Below are 24,544 nucleotides of genomic sequence, written 5' to 3'. Positions count from 1 at the left end.
TTTCTTGCAGCACAGAGGCAGCACTCATTCAGCAAAGCTTTGGGACAGTGCCAAGCCAGTGCCAACAGACCAAGCAGGACTGGTTCTTGGTGGGGACCAGGCTGGCGGAGAGGAGGACCCAAGGCTTATGCCAAATTCCTCCCAGGTTGCTCCCTGCAGAGGGCCTTGGCTCTCCTACTGCTGCAGGAGTTTGAGGACCCATGGCAGGACTTTCACCTCTGCCTGCTTTGGGACGGTGCCAAGCCAGTGCCACCACTTGGTTTCAGCCCTCTCACACTAGCTGGAGCTAGTCCCAAAGGGCCACTGAGCAAGCCCTGCCTCTTGCCACTCTCGCCCTGCTGCCATCGCCATCCTGCTGGAACTGGCTTTTGGCTGCAGGACCCGGTTGTTTCCAGCCCCAAAGGCCTGTAGCAGGGAGTGGGCCTGCGTACCAGTATCTGGGGGTTCCCTGTTCTCCTTGTGCTGCTGCTGCTGCTGAATGGGAGGAAGGGGTTGAGATGGGGAGAGGTGTCAGGGGCTGAACTCCACCTCCCCGTCCTCAGGGCAGACCCTGCTCGCAGCCAGGGCCAGTGACGCAGCCAGGGCTGGTGACGGATCTCCCTGTGCCGTCCCCATGGAGCTCTTGTACATGGGGGTTGGAGCCCTTCTCTTACCCCAGGCACCAGGATGCTGCTGGCAGGAGTCTGCCTTTTGGAGAGGAACCTGCAAACCCCCTTTGCCAGCCGTGTGCAGTCCTCAGCCGTGTGTGTCTGCGGTGCAGCAGAACAGGGAGGCTGCCTGCACCTCCCTGCGCTGTTGTGCAGGGCTCTGTAGGGGTTGCACTTGAGTCACATTTTCAAGCTTCTCTTCCCAGCCTGGGTCTGGTGGGATGTGAAGCCCAAAGGGGTTGAGGGGAAATGGGGGATGAGTCGCTGTTGCTGTTGCCCCTTCAGTGCCAAGAAGCAAAGATCTCCTTCCTTCTAAGCTTAGTGTCCATCGCAGGACCAGCTGAGGAGCTGGTGTGTTTGTGTGACTGGGGACAAAAGCTGAGGCACAGGCTGGGAGTGTGTAACGTGCACGCACGAGTAACCGTTGTTCTGTTCCACTGCAGAGTCCTCTGCAAATTTGCCTTCAGTCTCTCTCAGGACTGGGAGCTGCCTATAAAGAGGGAGGTGAGTAGTTAGCATCTTATCCTTCCCCTCAGCCGGGGGAAGGAGCTTACCATCCCCCTCCCCTAGACTTTGCGCTCCAGCCTATCCTCTGCATCCTCTTGAGGCAGTGCCAGAGGCTGCAGACCAGGCTGCTTTCCTTGCCAGGACAGGCACGGTGCTGCCTGCGCCTGCCCAGCTGGGGCAGAGGGAAATGTCAGGCGCCTCCCTTCCCTGGTGCTCTCCAAACCGCAGGGCCTCTCCCTGGTTCAGCTGTGCTGAGGTGGAAGCAAGGGAGGCTGCTCTGTCTGGGCTCCAGGGTCCTGTGCTCCAGATCTGCTTGCAGAGGCACCCCTCTTTTCTGGGGGGGGGGGGGGTGCAGTGACCGGCATCTCTGTGTGTTGCCCTGCAGGAGAAGGAGAAGAAGCCACTGAAGGAAGGGGTGCAGGACATGCTGGTGAAGCACCATCTCTTCAGCTGGGACATAGATGGGTGACCCCCGCTCCACCCCACCCTGGGGAACCTTCTCAAAGGCGCACTCTCTTCCCCCCCACCCCCATCGTTTCTCACCCCCTACCTTCCCCCACCCCTCCCACTTGTATCTATCTGTGACAAAATCCCCCTCAGGGGGCTGCCAGGCCACCTGGGACAAATGGCAGCAGCGCTGAGAGGCCAAGCTGCAGACCCAAGGGAGATCATGGTTGAGGTTGATGCGGTAGAGGGACAAGTGTGCTCTTGCCACAGAAACAAGTGGCCCCCTCCCAGGCTTCTCCCTCTCTGCCACCCAGATCTTCTGCTTGCCTCTGCCCTGCCTCCCTCCAGCGCTGGGGGAGAGCGGCCTGGCCCACAGCCCCTCGCCCAGTGCCCTCCGGGCCAGCAGCTGTGTGTGTGTGTGTGTACAAGCGTTTCTGAGTGCTGCTGTAGCTGTGGGGAAGAGGCTGCCCTTGCGGGGTGGCTTTGGTCTGTGAAGGCTGACGCTGTGGGCAGGTGGCACTGCAGGTGCAAGTGGGATTGGGCTGTATGGGAGCTGGACTAGCACATCCCCCTCCGCGCCAGCCAAGGACTTGCCTCCGCCAGGGAAAGGGAAGGCAAAACCTGAAGCACTTGGACAAGTTTCTCTGCCCTGGGGCCAGGGCAGAGAGGGGGAAACGCCCTCATCGGCCTCATCCCACCTCCCCAGCATGGGTGTGTGGGGTGTTGACAAGGGGTGCCCAAACGCACCGGCCTGTTACCACTGTAACAGCCTTAGGGGATGGGGCTTGTCTTCTCTTGGAGCAGACAAGAACCAACTTTTCCCTAAGCAAGAGTGTTTCATGCTGTCATTTTAGTCTCTAGATTATTTTTACTGTTAACCAAAAAGCTGTAAATTATCTCTAGGAATATGTGTATATTTTGGCACTGTTGTAGCTCAGGATGGGGTTCAGGTTGGAGCTGGCTCAGGGAGACTAACTAAAACTAACGCGTCCTTGCCCTGCGGTGGCAGCAGGGGCGCAGGTCAGGCGTGAAGAATTGCTGCTTTGTGGTGGTGGCTCTGGATATGGAGTCTGTGACTTTCTACTGAAAGCGCTTGTCTGTGAGCACAAACTACTCATGAAATGACACTAGATTCTTACTTTCCTTTATTCTGTGGGTTTGTAAATAAACTGCATCTTGGGAGAGGTCTGGGTTTTGGCTTTGTTTTTCAGCAGGGCCGGGACAAGATGTAATTCTTAATTTCTGCCCTATGATGATAGTTATGGCCCTGTTTCTGCCACTGCGCCGTGTTCCTGCAGGTGAGTGAGCAGTTGCTCTGTGTTACCCAGTTTTTCCCTTGGGCGCTGGCACAATGGTGACTGCGCGCACCGGCCGATCACCAGCCTGGGCCGAAGAGCCAGCAAGCAGCAAGGGTGGGTGCAGTTGTGCTGCCAGCAGTGGCAGCCCTGCCTTGCCCCTCTGCTGCCGGGCCCGCCCCTTCACGGCAGAGCCCCAGGAGGCCTGGGAACACAAGACGGACAACTAAGGGCTGTCAGGTCCCTGCAGCAGGAGGGCAAAGGGAGAAGGACTGGCAGAAAGCAGGGCTGTGCGGCAGGGAGCTGCAGTGTTTGAGCAGTGAGGCAGGTATAGGAGAAAGAGCACAGAAGACCGGGGAGGTGCCACCTCAGTAACTGGGGCGGTAACTGAGCATGGGCCAAGGGAGCGAGAGCGCTATGTTCAGGGCAGTCCAAGCTCATAGAAGAGTAAAAGTTGCAAAATGTTTACTGATGTGAAAATCGGTGTGTTTTCAAAGTAGCTCCAGCAGTGCAGCCTTTGGCCAAGAAAGAGTGCTGCTTCTCCTCGCCTCACCTCACCATCCAGCTGGGGGTAGGCCCAGACCAGGGAAGTTTTTAAACACTGTCCTTGCTTCTCCTAACATTAGGCCAACTTCTGGTTGCAGGGTTGGTACTTTCCACACAGTGAGGGAATCTCCCTGCGGCTGAGAAGGAATGGGGCACTGCTGGTCAAGCACTTCTTTTTTTTTTTTTTTTCCCCCCCCCCTTCCCCCCCCCCTTTTTTTTTTCTTCAGGTTTGAAAAAGACCCTGAGGGGGGTCACCCTCACATGGATAGAAAAGGAGAGCAGCCCCAGGCCTCCCACCAACACAGTAGAGAAGCTTTGAAACACATGGCTGTTTCAAATTTTTTTAATAAAATGGATTTTTTTTTCAAATATTTGTAACTGAAAAAATAATTCAATTTAAAGATCCATTCTCTCCCCCATTAACTTGTCACTCTTGTCCTTTTCCAGTTGAATACTCGCTCTGGATCCATTGCCCCAACACCATCTGTCTCAGACAGTGCTGATCACCTGTTGCCATTTGCTGCATAGTGGAAGGGAGAGTGCGTGCTAGTCAAACACATTACAAACAAGTAGTGGTTACAGCAGAAAGATTCAGGATTACATTCAAGGTAGAGGCAGAACATCAGACTTTTTGTTTTTTCCAATGGGTGCAAAAACGTATGTCCAGGGGAATACCTCTTCCAACAAAGACCTATTGAACTATTATTCAAACAAATAATAGTTAAAAAAAAAAAAAAAGCAGAGAACGGGGCTAGGCTGCTGCTGAGCCAGGGCACTCTGAGCACCTGTGGGGAAGGAGACCTTTCTACTTATTCCTGGGATGAGGCACCATGTTCCTCCCTCCCCTCAGCACAAGGCCATCTCTCTCTCTCTCTCTCTCTCCCTCTCAGCAGAAGCCCTTTGTGCAAAGGGGGCTCCCCTTTCCTAAGGAGAGGAGGGTTACGGGTCTGTGTTATCTTGGCTCCTTGAAAGCTCTCAAGCCCATTTCCATTGCTGTGGGCACATTTAAGGTAATCGGATTCCTGCAAGTTTCACAATCAAGGTGTTGGGGGTAGAGGCGAGAGGGAGCATCTATGTGAGCGCATCCTTTCTTCATGAGCCCACTATGGGGCGGGGGGAGAGGCTGCCACAGGCAGGCAAAAATCGGTACCTGGCACTGGTGTTGCTCAGCCAACAGGGACTCCTGCCCCCTTGCTGTGTCATGCCAGCACTCCCTGAGCAGCTTCCTTTAGCTAGAGCTGGGCTTTGCAGGCTGGGGGAAGGGGAGGCCTGCTCTTGGCGTGGGCCCACCTTCCTGTAGGATCTCATTGCACTTGGATGAGCTCTTTATTTACTAGTCCCTGCTTTGTAATTATTTAGTCGTACAAAAAAAGCTGTTGGGGGGGGGCTACTGCTCACTCTAGACTAAAACTCACTCAAGTTTGGAGGGGGGAGCAGCCTCTTTTTTTTTTTTCTCCCCCCCCCCCCTCACACCTCTTCCCCTCCTCCCCTTTAGGAGGAAAGGTCCTCCCAACCCTTGTCTGGAACCACCTGCCTCCCACACACACCCTGACCCACAGTGGTGGGCAGTTGCCCTTGGGGGGGCAGCCCTGTCTCCAACAGTAGTGGACATGCTACGAAGAGCACAGCCCCAGAGCGCTCGAAGAGCTGTAACGTGATGTCTATTGTGCCGCTGGACACTAGCCCCCCCCCTCTCCCCAGTACACGCAGGGCACAAGCACCGAAAGACGTGAGGGAGGGGCAGCCTGACCAAAGGGGTGGGAGAGGGAAGTGGAAGGCGCTGAGGGAGGCAGATAGATAAGCACCCCTCACCTCAGACACACTGCTGGGGAAGCTGTGTGCTCAAACTTTTGGGGGGGGGGTGTGCAGAAAGGACGCAAGCTGCCAGCAGGCTCCCCCTGCAAATGATTTAACAACTAAATAGGGCTCAGGAAAGCAGGCCTCTCTCCCCAGCTGTGATTCAGGCATGATCCCACCCATCTGCCAGTGCAGGGCGGGCAGTTCCCCTGCCCCTTCCAGGGAGCAGAGGTAGTGACACCTCTTCCCTGAGGAGGACTGCACCCCAGCCCTCAGGGGGGTTTTGGGGGGGGGAGGGGGAGGGGGAGAGAGACGCATCAAGGAGATACTAAAAAAGGACAGTGCTGATCCTTCCATTGCATTAACAGGGCCAAATCCTAATTCTGTATCACTTCAAAACCCTCTGCCTCCAGCCTTCCCCTTCTGAACATCCCCCCCAAGCGTTGCCCTGACTTCGTTCGGAGCCAGAGCAGCAATAGCTGTGCCAAGAGGAGGCTGCACAGGACACAGCTAGGCTATGGCTCACCTGGTAAATATGGTGGTGAGTTACTACCAACTAACACAGACGGAATTGATAAATGACAGAAGTAACAGCACAAGAGAGGGCCACAGCCCTGGCTTTCCAACACAAAACAGAACTGCTCAGGCATGCATATCTTCACAGCCTTCTTGTAGTGGTTCGGGGCACCACCACCTCCTCCCGCTCAACAGCCAGCAGCCACCCTTGGGCATCGCCTTGGGGAACCTGCATGGCAGCAGCAGGCTCTACAGAGAGCAGCAGCTCAGGCCACAGACATTTGCTTGTGCCTTCTATCCTGGGGGCCAGAAGGGAAGCACAGCGCTTTGCTGCCCATCACTTGGTTTCAGGCTCCAGCTTCTCCCTTTGCTGCCCAGCAAGGAGCCCTCACCGTTCCCTGCTGCGCAATGCCCTTTGCCTAAAGGATCTTCCCTTTCCTTGCTCAGGGCAGATTTTGGCCGGGGGGGGGGGGGGGGTTCAGGGGCTCCTTTCCACTGGGACAGGTGCTGTACAGGCAGGTGACAGCACAGATGAAGGTGGGCGACAAATTGCACATGGCCCCTAATGATATGTTGCTCGATGCTAGCCGTGCCCCTCGGCACTCTACCCAGGGCACGTGGCTGCGTTCTTGGCTCTAGCCCTGCCGCAGGCTGGGGACCCTGCTCAGCCCTGCCCACCGCTGGGCTACTAACAGCTTGGGGGTTTGGGGGGGTTGGGGGGGGGGGGCACCCCAGGGCTGTCACAAGCAAGCTGACTGGGAATGAGCTGGAAGCCAAAGGTGAGGGTGCCCGAAGCTTGGGCTCCAGGTACAGCCAGAGGTCTGAGGCAGCGAAAGACAGATTTAACATATAAGGACCTTGATTTTTAGCACCTTTTGCAGCCCAAAGCAAGTGTCGCAAGTAGGCAGGCCTCTGCCAAGCTCAGCAATATGTGGGAAACCAGCTTAGACGTTAGCATGGTTGGTGGGGAACCCTGGTTCCCTTTGGCTACGTTGGGACAAGGTGCCTGTTCCACCTAACTCCTCGCTCAGCCCTGTGGCAGACCTGCCCCCTGCCCCTTATAGACGGCACGCGGGGCAGCAGGCAGCCCTTCAGCACTCCCAGCCCCGCAAGCCCCCTCCTTTACGCACCGCTCCAGAGGTAGAATCCCCTTCCACAACCGTTAAATCAACTGTCCTGGGACAGCATAAACCCCCTTTATTTGCCAATCCCGGCACGGAGCGAGGCGCTGCTTCCCAGGGACGGGGGACACAGGCCCAGTCACACCACGTCATGCTGCGAGGCATGACAGAGCTCCCACCCTACGGCATGCCACCCCGGGCGCTGGCTCCCTTCTCACCCCAGCTCCCAGCAGGCTGCAGGGAGAGGGGCAGGAGGCCGCCAGCCCCAGAGCTCTCCCCCTCCAGCAGCCCTTCTCCCTGCCCAGCCTGCCCACTGCCCTGGCAGCAGTGACTCAAGCAGCAGGTCTGCCTTTGCTGCCGGGCTGCCGGCTTCACGCAGGAAGGTCACTGTTGGGGGAGGAGTACAAATACTAGGAGCTGCTTTTCTTTTTTTTTGGTTGACTGGCCTCTTCCCCCCACCACGCGCCCGTGCCCTCCCACACCCATTCCCTTCAGTCTCTGCTCACAGAGTTACAAGCAAGAATCCCAGTGCAGCTGCAGATCATGTCCATCAAGGAAGTCTGTGGAAAAGAGGCTGGGAGCAGCAGTGCTAAGGGGAGCCAGGCTCATGACAGGCCCCCCCGGCAGCTCCAGCCAGTCCATGCTGTCCAAGTTAGCCTCAGCCAGATCCAGGGCTATGCCCCCGGCCGGCTCGTGAGCAAAGTGCAATTCCGAGGTGTCCATTGGTGAAGGCGGGTGGTCCAGGATGGCCGAGCTGCTCAGCATCTCACTGTGGAGGTCATCAATCAGGGACAAAGGCTCTGGCCCATCGTGGCCTGCTGTCAGCAGGGGGAGGCCAGTGCTGCTCTCCAGGAAGTCCTCCAGCCGGCCCACGGGCACTGGCTGCCCCAGTGACACTGGCACCGCCAGCTCTGAGGAATGGTGGCTGCTGGGCGGCGAGGAGGAGGCTGGGGCCACAGATGGTTCTTTCCCAGCTGGCGATGACTGATCCTTGAAGTCAGCAGAAATCTCTGTACAGGAAACAAGCACGCAGGCCAGGGTGAAGAAAAGCTCTGCTGATCACAGGAAAGATCCCTCCCACCCACCACGGCAACAAGGACCCCCACACCCTGAGCCATCACTGACCACGGACTGGCATAAGGAAGCCCTTCAGCTTGCTTAGGGGTTTTCAGCTCTCCTCAGAGGGATTCAGGCTTTGGCCAGCATCACAGAAGAGAGGTGCCCAAATCCAGTGCAGCAGAGCCACCAAGAAGCTTTATATTATGCTAACACCTGATTGACATGTCCCTCAGTGCCTTAATGACTGCCTGTCAATGCTGAAGACACTACCAAGGAACCAGGAGCAAAGGCCTGGGCCATGACACACATGTTGCACTATCCCCTCAGTGCTCCGCAAGCCCCAGGCTCAAAGCCAGGCTCACTATGGGAAACGCTGGGTTTGTCTCCTTACCCCCACTTTCGATGAGAATGTCAAACAGGTCGTCCATCTGCTGGCTGGAACAGCCATTCTCCTGGGAAGAGAGCACAAGATCAGCTTCCTGCTTATCACAGGAGTTTCCACCTCCAGCAGCCCCTTTGGCTGCTGGCTCTCCTCCCTCACCCCGGTGATTGGGCTCTTCCCAGCAAGAATAAGCGCACAGAGGCACGGCACCCGACTCCTCCATAACCCCAGGCCGTAGGAAGGTATATTTAGCAACTGCTATACTAACACTCATCAGGAGGCGAGTGGTTTGGGACCTTTAACTGTGGTTTGGGATCCTCCCCATACCTTCCAGAAGGACTTCAGACAGGAAGGCTCAGTTAGAAAAGGCCTGTTGTGTTTCCATTTCCTATTACTTGCCCAGACTGGGAGTCTAAATGGATTTACAACAGCACCTTTTCACACGCTCTCCAAAGAAGCCAGGGGAAAGGACTGCTCTCACCTCCTGGGCTTTTGGCTGTTGCTTCATCGCCTCTTCATAGCCTGGAGGCTCTTTCATTGGGACCGAGGGAACAGGGAGAGGAGGTGGAGGAGTTCCAAAAAGCGACGGGTGCTGTTGTTGCTCCAGGTCCATCTGGGATGGGGAAGGGGCAGCAGGAGAGCTGGGCTGTGACGAGGGCTGTTTGGAACGAAGGTGGAAGGAGTGAGTGGGGGAAAGCCCACGTCAGCTTCCAGTCTCACAGCTGCTTTGAGAGACCATCATCCCATCTCTTGGCAAGTGCTGCACAGCAGTCTGCACTGCTCTGCTCCCAACAGCCTAGCTTCTTCCGTGTACTCCATACACTCACGCCTTGACTGTGGGGCAGCGAGACAGACTTCCCCTCCAAATCACAGCTCAAAACCTTCTGCTGAAACCTTGATTTTTCTAATGCTACAGCAAACATGCCACAAACCACCACCAGAAGTGCTCCTGGATGGGGAGAGCCTCATCTGTCCAAGTGGGAGATTCCTCTAATACTTTGGAGAGAGAAGGGCATTTCCCAAACTGCTTTCAGCCTACTCTGCGCAATATAGGCTAGAACCTATCTATCTTTTTACCCATCTCTCTCTACAGCGCCTGCTTTGGGGACAGAGTCAGGCATCATTAGCAGCAAATATCACAACCTGAAGGTGGGCGGGGAGCACCAGAGTGCTCAGAAGCACCAGAGACCTCCAAAGGAAACCCAAAGTGTTGCAGGAAGTGGTGCTAGTGACTCAGCTTCACCAGATGAGTCAGCAAGCAACTGCCTGTAAGAAACATCAAAATATGGACCAGGCCTTTGCTTCTATAGGGGTTACAAGAGACCACACTGAAGCTTGCTCCATTGAAGCAATGAACCCTGGACATTAGCTGAATTCCAGTTCCAAAACTTGTACGTGTTGCTGCTCCTCCTCATCCCGTTTTCCCTGGAAAACTTTTCATCGGTTCTGCGTGTACAGGAGTGACCCCAGGTCCCTGCAGTGCTCCTCGGGGGTCTGCTCTCTCTACCTGAGAGGGGCTGGAAACTGGCGTTGTGGCACAGGCCGCCGGGATTTGCTGGGAGGGTACCTTTTTTGGCACACTGGGTTGGCCGGTTTTGCCAGGAGCACCAGTTTTCAGGGACCCTTTGTGGAAACCGTTGAGGAAGAAGGGCTGCAGGCTTGGAGGTGCTGAGAAAGACAATATGGTGTGGGGCAGCTGCCCCGTGACCACCTGCAGGCCTGGCTTCTGACCCTACAGGGAGGCAAAAGGATTAGGAGAGTCACTACAGATGCCTCCACAGCGCATGAGCTAAGGTCAGGCACAGACTGCCACCAGTCTAAGGAGTCTGAGGGAGAAAGGTGCCTTTGTTAACCCTCTGCATTTCATCAAAAGCCTAAAAGGGACCCAAAGCACTGACCCTTCGCAAAGTGCCTATCCCACAGGACTACGCTAGGAGTAACTACTGTCTTCATGTTCGTTTCAGGATCTGACTCAAAAGTGATCCTCCAAGCTCTGAAAACTCTTCATAATCTTTCTGTGTCTTATCTTGACTATATGTCATAGAGAGCGCTATGTCATCCCTGATCTGGGCTAGAATGGGAGGAGAATCATAAGCAAGGTCTCTTTACAGCTGTCAGTACAGCTTGAATCTGCACTGCACTTCGCAAGGACATAATTATCAGGTATGCTCGAGGCACAGGAACTGACATTTCAGCAAGGCTCATCAGGACCGGACATTAAAAGGTCCCATCTTTTTGCCCCTCTCAGAGCTCATATCCCACCTTCAATAGCAGACATACTGCTCACACCACCCTCTGGCAGGCTCTCTCCACACAGTAACCACCTTTGAATTTAAACAGCAATACTTCAAGAGTAGGGGGCACTACTGCAAACCAAGGCTGCCCATTCTGGCCTCTCATTGTTTTAAATTGACAGAAAATGCCTGCTCAAAACACCAGCTGGTCGTATTTCTGGTGTGTGGACTAAAAGGCAGAAGGTAGTCAATTGTCAGGGTTTAGCCCACAACTCTTTGCTGTAAAGTCTCCAGAGCTCCTCCACAAGTGCTCTCGGGCAACGCCACATGGATGCTTAGCACTCCTGAAAACTGAAGGTGAGCACAGCTAGTTCAGCAGAAGATAGGGGAATGGAGATGTTATGCCAGGTACCCCTTCTGCTGCCACATTCAAGCTGAAAACACCCCATGCAGCTGCAAGCTGTGGCAGAGGCAGTTGTGAGATCTCTCTTGCTGTGATGATGGTCTCTGACCTGCACTGTGCATGCGTGTTCCCTTCCCACCACCGCTACAAACCCTGACGGCAGGCAAAGGAAACAAGGGAGAAATACAGGCAGATGGCAAGCTACCTTTCTGACAGATTGGTTTAGTCCTCTGGGCTGCTGCTTTGTGGGCTGCTGCTGCTGCTGTGTGGGCTGCTGAGGGGTGCTTGCAGGTAGCTGACACTGCGGTTGGCTGGAAGTTTTAGTGGGCGATGATTGTACTCTCTGCAAAGAAAAGGATATCAGTGAGAAGCTACTTCCCAGACACAACATGGAGCGAGGCTTAGGTTTCCTAAAGGATTTATGAAATCTTTTTTTCTCACTCTTTATTCTTTAGGAAATTCGGCCAGTCATGCTCAGTTTCACCAAGCAGAGAAATCAGACCGGGGTGGGATTCAGTGGCCTAAATGAGGAGATAGTACCACTCTAAATCCCTAGGCCCCTCTAGGGCTGGCAGATCTGACACAGGATTTATCATTGACCTGTGCTCTTCTGGAGCAGCAGCTGGAGTTCAGGTAAAGATACCCTGGGGTATCGAGGGTGGCACAGGATGCCTGTATTTTGACCACTGAATCCCATCTCACCTGACGCACAGAAAATATAGCCTGTTCAGCACCTGATGGTGGCCACTGCCAGCTGCTCTGCAGAAGGTGCAGGAAATGTGGCAGCAGACAATAAAAATCTCTTCTGCTACCATAGAAGATGCTGGGGTTTGACTTATGTCATAAAGCCTGGGCATATTTATCTCTTCCTGGAAGAAACACTTAGAACATTTCTGTTAAGTGCTGAATTCATGCCAAGAGGGGAACAGTAGATCATCTCTTACAAAGGACTCTGCCAGTACTTACAGAATGACACACATTAAAACAAAGAGCAGTCAAAAAGCAAAAAGGCTGCCCCCATGGTCTGATTTCAGCTCTCGATAGACAGGGCAATCTAGCACTCCAACTACAATATTTACATTAAAGAACAAGAGGTGAAATACACTTCTGAAAACTAGAGTGCGATGTGGCAGCAAACACGAGCCCACCAAGCACAAGATCTTGCCTGAAAAAAGGCAGAACCATGTGTTTGGAAAGAATGCTAACAGCCTGTGAGGTACAAAGTCAATCTTGCACTGCTGTACAGGGTTCACCAGTGTCAAATTCCAGTCTTTTTGCTGAAAATTTGCTTACATTGCTCTGTTCTACAAAGCTACAAACTATGAGCTATCACAGCAAGCAACCTAGCCTTTTCTTTTATTATTTACTGCACTGAATTTCCAATGCGTGAAGTCATCCTACGGTAACCTGAACCCCTGCATGATGAGTGGGAGGAGGGACAGAAGAACCCAGCTGGCCACAGTGGGGAAGCAACCCAACGCTTGCCTACCTGCAAGGCTGGGCAGCTACTCCCCGCCTTCCCGTGGGGCGAGAGGCCCTGCCTCTCGGCGCTCTGCTTGGTCACGGTGAGGACGATGTGGGTCCCTGTGGAATCGGTGATGAGGGTGGGGGGAGGGGTACCCTTGATGAGGTCGCTCAGGGCGCTCCCTGGCTGGCCAAGGAAAAGCCGCGGGCTGTGGGACTGGCATGGCGGCTCTGCTTCCGTGGCTGGCACCTCTTGCTTCACCATCACGGCTTTCTTTGGCACTGTGCTTGGATCCGAAGTGTCCATTTGGCTAGCGGTTGGTGCAGGGCTGAATTGGTCTGTTTGGCCACTGGATTGCTTTGCAGACTGGCAACTTAGGAAACCGTTTTCACTCTTGACCTGGATGCCGAATGCTACTGGGTTGGAGGGAAGGGCTGCTCCTTCTACTGCAGCAGCTGGGGCCGCTAGTGACTGCTGAGAGCGCTTCTCCTGCTCTAGCTGTAACCTAAGCATCTCAACCAGCTGCTGCTTCTGCTTCAGCATACGGGTGAGTTCCTCGATCTGCTTGTCCTTCTCCTGCAGCATCTGGTCTTTGTCCCGAACTTCTGTGTCTCTGCTGTTACCAGTGCTGCACCGCTCTGACCTGGGTGCCGCGCTTACACTGCAGGAGGCAGCCTTGGAGCTTTCTTCCTTCACCAGGAACTGCACTGGAGATGCTTGCAGGGTCAGCTGGGTCAGGGGAGAAGTCACCATCTCCCCAAAGGTGTCTCCGGTGGCCGAGTTCTCATCCCCTGTGCTAATCTGTGAGCGCTCAGAAGGAGTAGGAGAAACAGGGGGAGTTGAGCCTGTGCTGCCAAACTTCATCACGCCGCCACTGGTGACCGTGGCCACAACTACTTCTGCTGGCGCAATGCCAGTGGTGACCAGGGCTGGCCCTGTGCTCAGCCTAGCAGCTGGAAAGGCCACCACCACTTCGGCAGCTTTGGGGAGAATGGCTGCTGTGCTGGGTTTCGGGTTAGGGGCTGTTTGGCCAGCTGCACTGTTCTGCTCTTGGTAAGCTCGGAGACGCTCAATCAGGTCCGTCTTTGTGCCCGAGACAGGCAAGGCCCTCAGCTTCAACTCTTGCTTCAGCTCTGCCACCTGATCAGGGGAAAAAGAGGCGGTAACATCAAAAGAACACATGCTCTAACCAGAACAACTATTAACAGCCACCAGAATCACGGGGCAAAGGACTAAACTGACCCCCTGCAGGCCAACAGACCTGCACCTCAGGAATGCACTGCAGGGGAGCAATGCCAGCTGTTATCACAAACTCTGGTCAGTCCACCTCAGCCCTTCCCTGCAAGCAGCCACACCATTCAATCCTCACTGCTCTGCTGACAGTGGCAAAAAAAGGGCTGTGCAGTTTCCCAGCACTGACAGCAGCACCAACATTTACCTTCATCTCATCTAGGTTGGCAGGGAGAGGGACCGGCTTGCCCACTGCAGCATTACTGTTTTGTCGCATCAGCCCACTGGAACCGGACGATACTGAAGATGTGGTGCTGACTGTGGCAGAGAGATTGCGTACTGCAGGGGCGCTGGTACCACTCTGCTGCTCACCTGGAGGCCTGCAGAGGGAAAGAAAAAGGATAGGCATCGCAACTGAGGTGGAAAGGCATTGGAGGCCCTCAGTGCAGCAGAAATCACTCAAGGAGAGAGAGAGAGAGAGATATACATATAGATATAGATATAGATATATAGATATACAGATATATCTATATCTTTATCTATGTCTCCAAACATGTGCCTGCAGAGAAGCACGTGTGCCACTCGTACCACCCTAGACATTAAGACCTGCCAATGCCTCTGACTATATCCATTCTCCCGTACTCTGTCAACCACCTCATTTGAGTTACTTTTGTCTGATTCACCTGACATCAGCCCTTTTGAGGCCCACTGTAACCCGACAGGATTGAGTGGGCTACACCCAGTTCCCACACCTCACACCCAGAACGTGATGTGTTTGATAGCAGGACTGGGGAAGCAAGTCCTTCCTAAGATGTAGGGTCTTCCCCACTGGCAGAGCTGACAGAGTGATGAAGGATCTGCAGCACAACAGGGTCCCAAAGCAGAGAGGTGGCATACAGGACCCGTACTTTGGTGGCGCTGGCAGGATGGTCTGATAGTTGTAGTGCTGCTGCTGCTGCTGGTTGAGGATCTGAAGCTGGAGAAAGAGCTGCTGCTGCTGCAGTATTTTGGCATAGGATGAATCCATGGGAGGAGCTCCTTTGTCCTGCTTTTGGTCCGGGGGGATATACTGATGATATTTAAGCTTCTTGACTTTCGGCTTCAATTCCTTGGCTTTTTTACTGCGCTGAGATTTCTCACTAGCAGACTTGGGTTGGCTTTGCTATTCAGAAGAAAAGGAGGAAGCAAATAAGAATGGAAACACTGAAATAACACTACACCCCATGTAAGCCAGAAAGCAAGCTGGGATTTTTATTTGAAAATTCTCCACATTTAACCTCAGGGTCTTTCCATGCTTCTCTAACTTTGGCAATGCATCCACAACAGCTTTCATAGCACCAGAATGCCAGGTCACAGACAGAAGGCCATTCATCTTTCTCGGTACACCAGGCCAATTGTCCATCCAGTCTAGACTCATCATCTCTAATTACCGATAATGCCGACCGTTTCAGAAGATTTTGCATTCAGGACCATTTTACAGTAGGTGAATACGTCATGGAACAGGAGAATCTATTAAATATATTACAAACAGTGTCAGACGAAGACACTAGAGAGTAATAAGTCTTCCTTCCTTAGCATCTGTTAGCATAATACTTCGAACCCCAACCCCTCCTCGGAGCAGCCATCTTAATTTATTTCAGACTACAGCAATGAAGAAATCGGTCCAAATGGTACCTTAATGAGAGTTGGTGTGGGCTTGGCAGCAGGAAGAGCCGCTCCATTGGTAAGATTAGGGGGCAGGAGAGGAGGAGGTGGCAGAGGTGGGGGTGGCTGTTCAGGTAGGAAAAGCGTTTCGTTGGAGTCTGCACTAATCTGCAATTGGGACGTACCCTGCAGGAACAGAAAAGGGCATGAGGCATAAACTAATGAGAAGGGAAACACTTTAACAGAGCGGTGGGAAACGTCTACTTAATGGAAAGCTGCACAGGTTATAAGCCATTAATTAAGACTCCTTCAACCCTCTGCTTCAGTTGTCCCTGAGGAGCAGCACAAAAACTCGGGACAGAAAAAGAATCAAAATACCACCCCTATATTTTGACCTTTGCCTGCCCGAATCAGACACACTGACACAGCTCACATCACCAGTAACCATTGCCCTCCCCACTTCCCCACGTCACCACCTCAGGGACTTCTGAACAGAGGGCTTCACTGATACCGTACAGAGCTAAGACTCCTTGTGAAATCTCATGAACTGTTCTCCAGCAGTGACATTTCACGGATCTCTAGGCCTCACTTTTCAAATCGGCAGTAGTTGCAAAGCTCCAGGGCACCACAGCAGGCCCACTGCATTCTCACCTGAGCTAGTGATGTGCCAGTGGTGTTAGAGAGAGGCTCACAAATCCGGGAGTCCATTGGCGATGGGACAGAGCCCTGGGACTCATGGCTGGCTGGCTGTTCTGGGGAGAGGGCATCACTGCTGTCCTCATCAAAAGAGGAATTGTCTGCAACCTTCGGGTAGTTCACTTGTCCAACTGCAAACACAAACACCAGTTGTGGACTTTGAAGTGGAGGAAGAAATTATTTCAGTTGACGCTAAATGTTTCGCAAAGATAAAGAAGGCAGGGAGAGAGAAATATCTGAGTTGTGCTTAATTAAAGTACCAAGTTAAAATGGGAGAACAAAGCCCAGACTGGACCCACTGTAAATGTTTATACTCATCTCTGCTCTCAGTGAAATAAAAATAATAAAATGACGCAGACTGGAGTGAAGCATTTCCCTTGCCTCTCAGCAGGAAGTACAACACAAGCTACTTAACTCTGCCCAAATTGAGAACTTAAACCTTGTAAGCAACAAGGGCTATGGACTAAGTCAAAAGTGGTGACCTTGACTGATATTAGTATTTCTGACTTATCTACATGTCCCATAAGCAACAAATTATCTTAAATCCTTGTAAGCAGGAAAATACTATCATTCCCACTTAACACAGGAGCAACAGAAATCCAGAGAGATGCGACGTGCTTTATCTCAGAAAGATGCCACACCTCGCATGTTTCAGTTCACAAGTTCACTCTTTCTCTTTCTCAACTATTTCTTGTGCAATAGTGAAGGCAGGCTCTCCCATATCACTGTCCTTTCCCTTTTTCTTGAAAAATATGCACCTTCGCTCACAGTTGTGTCCCATTTGTCTCTAAAGTAGCTCTGTGCATTTGAAGCACAGACTGCTCAATCTGGGGAGATGGGAGAGAGCACTGCTCAGGCAGTGGGAAGGCATTCCTTTCAGCCCTTGGAATGGCACTGGCATGATTTACATCTGTTCTGGTTTATTTTTAAAGGGGTTGAATCCTCTGAAGATTGTTAGTCCACAGACAGCTTTTGTTTCATCACACCTGTTTATATTCTGTCTCCTCTCCCTGCTCTGAGTGTCAGCGGGCTCTCCCTGACCAAAGCTGCTGATGTGTTATATGCAGATAGGGATTTTTAAGGAGAGAATCTAGGGAATGCAACCTACAACAGTCTTTCAAGTCTTGAGGGCCTGGGATTGGTTTCACACTATTCTGCGATGTTCACACTACTTACAATTTAGTGTCTTTGTACTATTATTTGAGTCAGAAGGAGTTCTGCTTTTCGAACCCTTGGGCTAAAAGGCTGCGACTCCGAGACCAGAAAACAAGACTGACCATGGGATTGCACTCCCTCAAGCAGGCAGGTGAACGAACAGAAAATCACGGCCACGTATGGGAAATGCTCTCAAAATAAGTCCTCCTCCGGCCTTACCTATAATGGCTTCCTTCAGGCTGGACTCCACAGGCAAGATGTTCTTCTCCACAAGCTCCATGGGACCTGGCCTCTGTGCTATCTTCTCATTGAGGTCATCAGCCAGCCTGGCTCTCTTCAGCTTCAGCTGCTTAGCCTGCAAGGAGGGTTCAGCTGAGGTCTCTGCTCAGGGAAAGTAAAGAAAATGGCATCAGTCCAGCAATGGTCAACCTATGCACTTCAGCAGAATTTCACTTCTGTTCAGAAAGGTAACTGTAGAAAACTGTATAGAAAAATCACCTGCAGAGAACAACAGATAACTTACAATATAAAAATATTACACATATCTTACAGATATTGTGTATACTGAAGCTATAAGATAACTATAATAGCTCCGATGAATCGAGAATAGGACAAATTCACTGCACTTGATCCTCATTCGTCTTTTCCCCTTTCAGTTGTGTCCAAAGGTGTGGTACTCGGCAGCAGCAGAGTATTTCCTCTCTGAAAATGAGGTATATATTCACCGTATCAAATCTTCCTCACTCCCATTCAGATACTTTACAGTGTCTTCTCTTATCAGAAGACCAATCCACGCTCATTCCATTTTATTGTTGCTCGGCCGCACAAAACTGCATAATTTGAGTCTACGTGACAGATTCTTCTGAAAATCAAAAAGGCCATGCAAGGAGAGATGAATCCCTCCCTAGAAACCATGCAGCAGGCATAACCTTCTGCCCTCTCCTAATTAAAAGAAAGATTTGGGGGCGAGAGGCAAAACAGAAAGATGTTAAATAAGTAGTCTTAACAAATTTTATTGTTGAAGTCTTCCTGTTTAGTGTATACTATACCTTCCAGAATGTGCATCCTAACCAGCTCTGATCTCTCTGGCCGGGACCGGATTTTCCGTTTCAAATAGTCCTCTGTCTGCAGCAAAAACACACAAGAGCAAGAACCGATTTCAGTTGATCAGACACAGGAGTGAGGTAATTTTGGGCAGCACAAACAAGACAAACAATCACTTTTCGTTGTTACTAAGTTCTAAATAAACACTGAACAGAAAAGGGAGATATCTTCTGTCCCAGAGCACCCACAGAATGAGTTTATTCTAAAGATGACCTTCTACTGCACATCCCATCAGTATAAGAACGCACTGCCGGCCCTGCAGAACAGAAACATGAAAGGACCTCCTCAAGAGCTGAAGCCCTCTTTTTCCATTTATGCAGCACCACTAGCTTGTGTTAGAGTGACATTCCAGACTTTTCTCTTTATATTAAATTTAGGTGCATTGGTTCCACTGTTTACAGAAATACTTATACATGCTACTGGTATTTGGGCCTGACTTGTGGTTTGGGCCTACTTCTTTATTTGTTTAAAGACATGTCATTTGTTAAAAGACCCCATGCACTCCCTTGGCAGGCACAATCTAAATGCTTTCACAAGCGCCATTTGGTTTCCAGAGCTGCTTTTAGCTCTGCCTTTGGAGAATGCACTACAGAGCAATGTACAGAGATGATCCTGCCTGAGATGAGCACGTTACCATTTACTCATCCCAGGAACAGGAATCCAGGAGTAGTGGGTAACAGACTGATAGGCACTAGCCACCAGAACCCTTAGGGAAAATAAATATTAAAGTCTATCAAAAAAACATGCCGCACTCGCTCAGTTGCCTGCACCAAAATACTAAGAATTCAAAATATTCATAAGAAGGTTTTAGAAAAAAGAGAAGGAAGAAACAAAAACCTTTGGGATGCTGCTTTTTATGCAAAGTGCATTGTTCCAGTCCTTCTGCAGAGTTTAAAGTGCTAGCACTGTCTGATAGGTTTCAGTTACAGCTGTTTTATCTTTAGTTTTATATTGTTTTCATTTTTAAAACAAAACTCAGCCAAACAGCCGTAACCGGTTTTATTTCCCTGTAGGCTAGTCAGAAAAAATACTATCCCCAGAGGCCTTTTAAGGAACAGAAATCAAGAAACCCCCAGTCGGAGAAGGTGCAGCATGAAATGGGTCGCCTACTTCAGGCCTGGCTTCCTCTTTCTCAAGAGCCAGGAGTCTGTGTGATTCTAGTGTTTCACAAGATTTTGGGATCTTCGCTATTAAATCTTCAATTTCTAGGGCCCTAAATAAACGAGAGCATGTGTATGTAACAGAGAAACTATACACTTTGCTCAAAGCTGGAAATCACCCACTTCAATGGCATCCACACAGTAGGAGCATTTAAGGGCAAAAGAGACACCATAAAAACGACCATTTAAGTATATGGATGGTGGGAAAGAAGAATATCAGTGATCTCCAAAAAGAAGACTCCAGGGAAAAACTAGTCGCTGTCTTCAATGGCTCTTAGGGAGAGGACTAGTTCACAGAGACCACCACCACTGCATATAAACTAAAGAAAAACACCCCACCCTACATACCTCTGGCTGCTTAGCAAGGTATTGCATCCAGAATAAGAAGGATTCCCCTCTGCATCTCACTAGCAGCTACAGGATGCCCAGTGTATAATAAGGCCTACCACTACTGACTTCCTCAAAACCTTAAAGAGCGTACTGTATCTTACCCTGGCCCGTTCCAAACTCCTCCTTTGTTCATGAAATGCAGCTGGACTTTTCAGAGCTGTTGAGAGAGAAACATTTAGAGAACGAATTAGAATGATGAAGTTCTTTCACTGCATGTTCTTTCAGGCCAACTAAGTTAACAAATACACCGCAGCAATTGCCTTCTGCATCTCTCAACACACTGGACCAGATCTCCAGCTGGTATAAAGCAACGTGAATTGACATACTCCATTTGACAGCACAGGAGCTACAGGAGCTGACCTGGACTTTTTGTGGGCTGCTGAAAAGAATAATATGGGCTGCGTTTCCAGTTGAACTGACCACTGTTCGCAAAGTGGGGCCCAAGAACATGAGTCAAAACTAGCCCCCCAAAACTAGCTTTTTACAAGCTTCAGCAGGGAGTAAAACATCCAGGATCCTTAAGTAAGTGACTGGCACTGAAACGCTGAAGAGGTATATGAAATGACTGGAAGGATGGAGGAAGACCCTAATGAACTGTAAATCTTCTCTACCACCATGTAATGTCATAGGAAGTTGCAAGCCTCGCATTAATCTGCACCTGTGTTTTGTGTACATGCACGGGCCAGTTACAAATTCAGTCGGTCCGCAGTGGGACATATATATTGTGCTCCCACGTGTAAGAGGGAAACTATCATGAGAACAGGAACACTTGGACAGGAAAGTACATCTGTTTGTTGACAGATAAGCAAAACTTGAGGAATTCGCAGCAGCTCTCCCTATAACAGACCTCCTCTCCCTCTTCAGCCTAGTACACAAACAGGGCCAAAACGGATCATGTTTTAAGAAACTGATCCTCTGCTGTCCAGGACCGTACTAACCCTGGAGGAATCTCTCACTCTGCCTGGCTCCTGTGGAACACACAAAGCTCACGTCCCACAGCAGAACTGGAAAAAGAGGGTGACATTACTTCTGTCTCAGCAATGAGGACTGTCACTAGTTCCTTACAGTTTTCCCAAATCCACAAGCAGCTTGTTTCTAAAACAATCACATTTTGGTTTGTATTCACACCTGACCAAAGGGAGCACAACTCATTCCCTTTCATAGTTCTGAAATACTCATACTTAAAACTGCCTGATGGAGTTTTTAAATTACCATCAGGCTGAACAGCACAGTTAAAAAAAAAACTTCAGCTTTACAGACAAGTTGCAAGTCTTCTGAAGTCAGAAATCTACACTTGTGCAGTCAGGTGAGATTTAGACTATAGAAATAAATGAAGAATAATTTATAGAATAACTACATTGAGAAATAACCACAGTGAGTGAGCATACAAATCCCTACAATGATGGGACAAACAGTTCTTGTTCAGATTAAAGATAGTTTCATATTATCTGATTATTGAGAAATCACCAGAGAAAGTTAGGCAAACTGGCAAACGGGAGCGCACTGATTGGGATAAACCAAAATAACTGGTTTCACAATAACTGAAAAACTAGTATAAAAAAAATTCACTGGCCAGCTGAAACATCAATTCCTGGGTAGTCTCACCATCACACTTCGATGAATGGCAAGCAGCAAATCAAACTGGGAAACGCTGTTTTCAAGCTACATAGACTGCTTGTGAATATGCGTGAGTGAACATTGCACTTTAACACGCCTTTCTTTCATTGGGTGCATGTAATAGAAAAGTGCAATTAAAACTTACTTTTAAGCTCAGGTACACTGGGGCACAGGTACCATGTAAAACATAAATCAATATCAAAATCTCCATAGGAGACGAGCAAAGCAGGCCTGATCTTGAGTTCTGAAAAGCTCGCCACCACTAGAATGTGCAGGCACTGCAGTAATTCTTTGCTCTCCCCTTCCTCCCTACATCTGCCGTCAGTATGAGGCACCACATGAACTTTAAGTGACATTTTCCTGACCATAACAAATGGCCAGGAAAGCCAACTGCAGCAGCTCAGCTGATTTCACAGGCAGTCCGGGAAAAATCTTGAATACAGAGGAATAAAGCAAGAAGAAAAGATTTCTCATGTGAAAAACGACCACCTCTCCCTCTCCCAAAACAAATACACATTAAATAGTAAGTAAGGCAAAAGTGCTAGGGGAGGAACCTTGCAAAGAACAATTTCAATCTCTCTCATGACTAGTCCCCTGGAAACAAGCACTGGTTTGTAGCTCTCTGGGCTGGCAACATGACAGAGGACGACCTCTGAAAATGTCAAGAGGGCACAAATCCTTCACTGCTTCCCTCGGCAATCTAGGATGGGGCTGACATATCAGAAGCGGGTGTCTATTGTAAAATCATACTCCAGCCAAACTTAACTAAGCCCTGCGCGTTTTTCTGGCCTTCAAACAACCACATCGCTGTGGAGATGTGGAACATCTCAGTTAACTTCACTACAGCAAACGGAAAAAACAATACCCAGCGAAGAAAGCTGAAGCCATAAGACACAGGCTGCCTGGCCACTGTCTAGTTTAGACCCTGAGCTAACTCTCCAAGGAAGCCCAAAGCGCGGAAACACACCCTCTTCCAACTCCCACCATGGGCCTTCCCAGCCGCCTGGCGCTCATCCCTGTCGAATAATTCCTGCTCCCCCCTCGCCTGCTGGGTTGCTCACCTGACTGCTTCTTTATCCACTTCACTCAAAATTATCCATATTGACAACGCTCTACTAGTAGTTTTCAGTTATATCAGGCATTCTGGCTCATTATGGCTGGGCACGCAAATGAGAAGCTTAGCTGGCAGACCAGCAGCAGGGGTAACCTCCAGCAGGACGCACAGAGGTAGGCACAGGGCAGTCACTTCTACCACTAACCCAGGTACCACATCCACCGGCCCTTGGTGCCTACAGCCGCAGTTACAACAACAGAAAATAGAGGTGAAGAGACTCCAAGCAACTAATCCTTTCTGACTGCTCAGACTGGATAAAATATACTAAACTATTCCTGACAGAAGTTTGTCCAACCTGTTCTTGAAGACCTCTAATGAAAAATGCAATATTATGTCCCCAGAGAAATTATCCCAGTGCTTAGATGTCCTTACTATTTGAAAGTCTTTCTGAATGACTAACCTACATTTCCCTTCCTACAGTTTATACTCATTATTTCTTGCCTTACCTGTCATAAGCACAGAGAAGAATTTATTCTCTTCTTTGCATCTATCCCTATATATTTGAAACCTTCAGTTTTCCTAGTATCTTCTGCTCTCTAAAAGGACCAGATTCACTTATTTCAACCTTTCCTTAAAGTTTCAAAGACCTTTGATCACTTATTGCTTTCTTTTGGACTTCTTCCAATCAGATCCACACTTTTCTCGAAATACAGCGTCCAAAACTGGACACATATTCCAGCCTAGGCTTTATCAGCTTTTAATAGAGCTGAATGATTATTTCATAACATTTCTCAGTTATATGTCCCAGACTGTCCCAGATGTTTGCCTTTTTTCGCGTGCATAACGTGTGTAACACTGTTCACTTGCGTTTAGCTCACAAACCACAAAAAGCCAATCCTCTCCTGCAGAACCACTGCAGCCGGTTATCCTCCATCCTGAATTCATGCCACTGACTAGCCCTACCAAAACGCAGAAACTTTGTCCGTTTTCTTCCCCATATTCTTTCTCCAGCTTTTCAAGAATATTTTGAGTCCTAATCCTGCCCTCCTCACAACTTAATAAAAGCAAGCTTAAACATACCATTCCCTTGTTTAACTCAAACTACCAAAAATACTGAATAGTATCAGACACGGGCCTTCCAACTCCCCATCCCTCCCAGAAACCCTGCTCAACAACACATCCTCCCAGTCTGACAAGCCTTTATTCCATGTGCTGTTCTCCAACCAATTTTGGATCCAGCTTAAGAGTTTTCCCAGCTCGCTTATGAAAATGTCAGGTGAGCAGGTGTCAAGCACCTTACTAAACCCAAGAAGTGAAAAAAGGCATTAAGCATTCTGACTTTGTGAGGAGGTGATTCAACAAGTATCTATCTATTCTGGTGGTAGGTCCAGCTTAAGTAACGGCCTCCTTTCTCCTTCCCCATGTCCCTCTCATTCCTGCCTCTCCATTGATGCTTCAACTGTATTCATACTGCACAGTGAACTGGATCAAAGAATTGTTATTAAAAAATAACTCCACTTTCTTCCCCCTCCCCAAGAAGAGGTGTTATTTAACTCGGTTTGATTTCTTGATCTGGCTCACTGCCTGACCGACAAACAGCTTTGCTAGCAAAATCTGGGGTGAGCACCTGATGAGAAGGGTGCCGCCAGAGAAAGAAAACCTTGCCAAACTACAGTAGCAGCATCAGCTGCTAGCTTTTGTTTTGCATGATATGCAGAAAAGGCTTTCCTTGGTATTTCTTTGCTACTGTGGTATTCTAGAATGTAGAAGTAACTTACACCCAGGCCTAAGACAAAGCATGTCAGCCCTCAGGTACGCTAACAAAACAGTTTGTAGACTCGGATCACATTTGTTTTGAAAGAGTTACTCTAACCTGCATCAGCACGCTGATCTAGTTTACAGCATGGCTCCACAAATAACTGCGGCAGCAAAGCTGAGCAAAACCGGCACTGCCAGACTAAGTCAGAAACAAGAGGCTGGATTTAAAGTCAGTACTGCAGCAGGAGCCCCCATACTGCCAAACTACAGCCCCAGTGTCTGCAGACTGCCCCCACTATCTTAGGAAAACAGCCTGA

At 50.1% G+C, this 24,544-nt stretch overlaps 2 protein-coding genes across 13 annotated transcripts in view; one reads left to right on the top strand and one right to left on the bottom strand.

Annotated features, from left to right (window-relative positions):
- SGSM3 (small G protein signaling modulator 3) overlaps positions 1-2,785 on the top strand; it is a 30,638-nt gene extending 27,853 nt beyond the window's left edge. For all 5 annotated transcript variants that reach the window (XM_068941349.1, XM_068941334.1, XM_068941345.1 and 2 more), the window contains exons 21-22: positions 1,091-1,151; positions 1,540-2,785. In XM_068941349.1, coding sequence (XP_068797450.1) covers positions 1,091-1,151; positions 1,540-1,623 — 145 coding nt within the window. In that variant the 3' untranslated portion in view covers positions 1,624-2,785. The remainder of the gene's footprint in view (positions 1-1,090; positions 1,152-1,539) is intronic.
- Positions 2,786-4,901: 2,116 nt separating this feature from the next.
- The window catches only part of MRTFA (myocardin related transcription factor A), a 122,260-nt gene continuing 102,617 nt past the window's right edge, over positions 4,902-24,544 (bottom strand). For 5 of the 8 annotated variants that reach the window (XM_068941308.1, XM_068941288.1, XM_068941298.1 and 2 more), the window contains 13 exons: positions 19,900-19,955; positions 18,194-18,269; positions 17,364-17,525; positions 15,945-16,120; positions 15,324-15,479; positions 14,558-14,811; positions 13,858-14,029; positions 12,444-13,559; positions 11,160-11,297; positions 9,885-10,049; positions 8,799-8,975; positions 8,327-8,387; positions 4,902-7,886 (listed from right to left, as the gene is read on the bottom strand). In XM_068941308.1, coding sequence (XP_068797409.1) covers positions 7,387-7,886; positions 8,327-8,387; positions 8,799-8,975; positions 9,885-10,049; positions 11,160-11,297; positions 12,444-13,559; positions 13,858-14,029; positions 14,558-14,811; positions 15,324-15,479; positions 15,945-16,120; positions 17,364-17,525; positions 18,194-18,269; positions 19,900-19,955 — 3,209 coding nt within the window. In that variant the 3' untranslated portion in view covers positions 4,902-7,386. The remainder of the gene's footprint in view (positions 7,887-8,326; positions 8,388-8,798; positions 8,976-9,884; positions 10,050-11,159; positions 11,298-12,443; positions 13,560-13,857; positions 14,030-14,557; positions 14,812-15,323; positions 15,480-15,944; positions 16,121-17,363; positions 17,526-18,193; positions 18,270-19,899; positions 19,956-24,544) is intronic. The other 3 variants (XM_068941316.1, XM_068941319.1, XM_068941324.1) reach the window with 1 other exon arrangement.

Source organism: Struthio camelus, chromosome 1 (genome assembly GCF_040807025.1).
Source record: "Struthio camelus isolate bStrCam1 chromosome 1, bStrCam1.hap1, whole genome shotgun sequence".
Classification (NCBI taxonomy): domain Eukaryota; kingdom Metazoa; phylum Chordata; class Aves; order Struthioniformes; family Struthionidae; genus Struthio; species Struthio camelus.
Note: the sequence above shows the minus strand (reverse complement) of the source record. Positions and strands in the feature narration are given on the sequence as shown.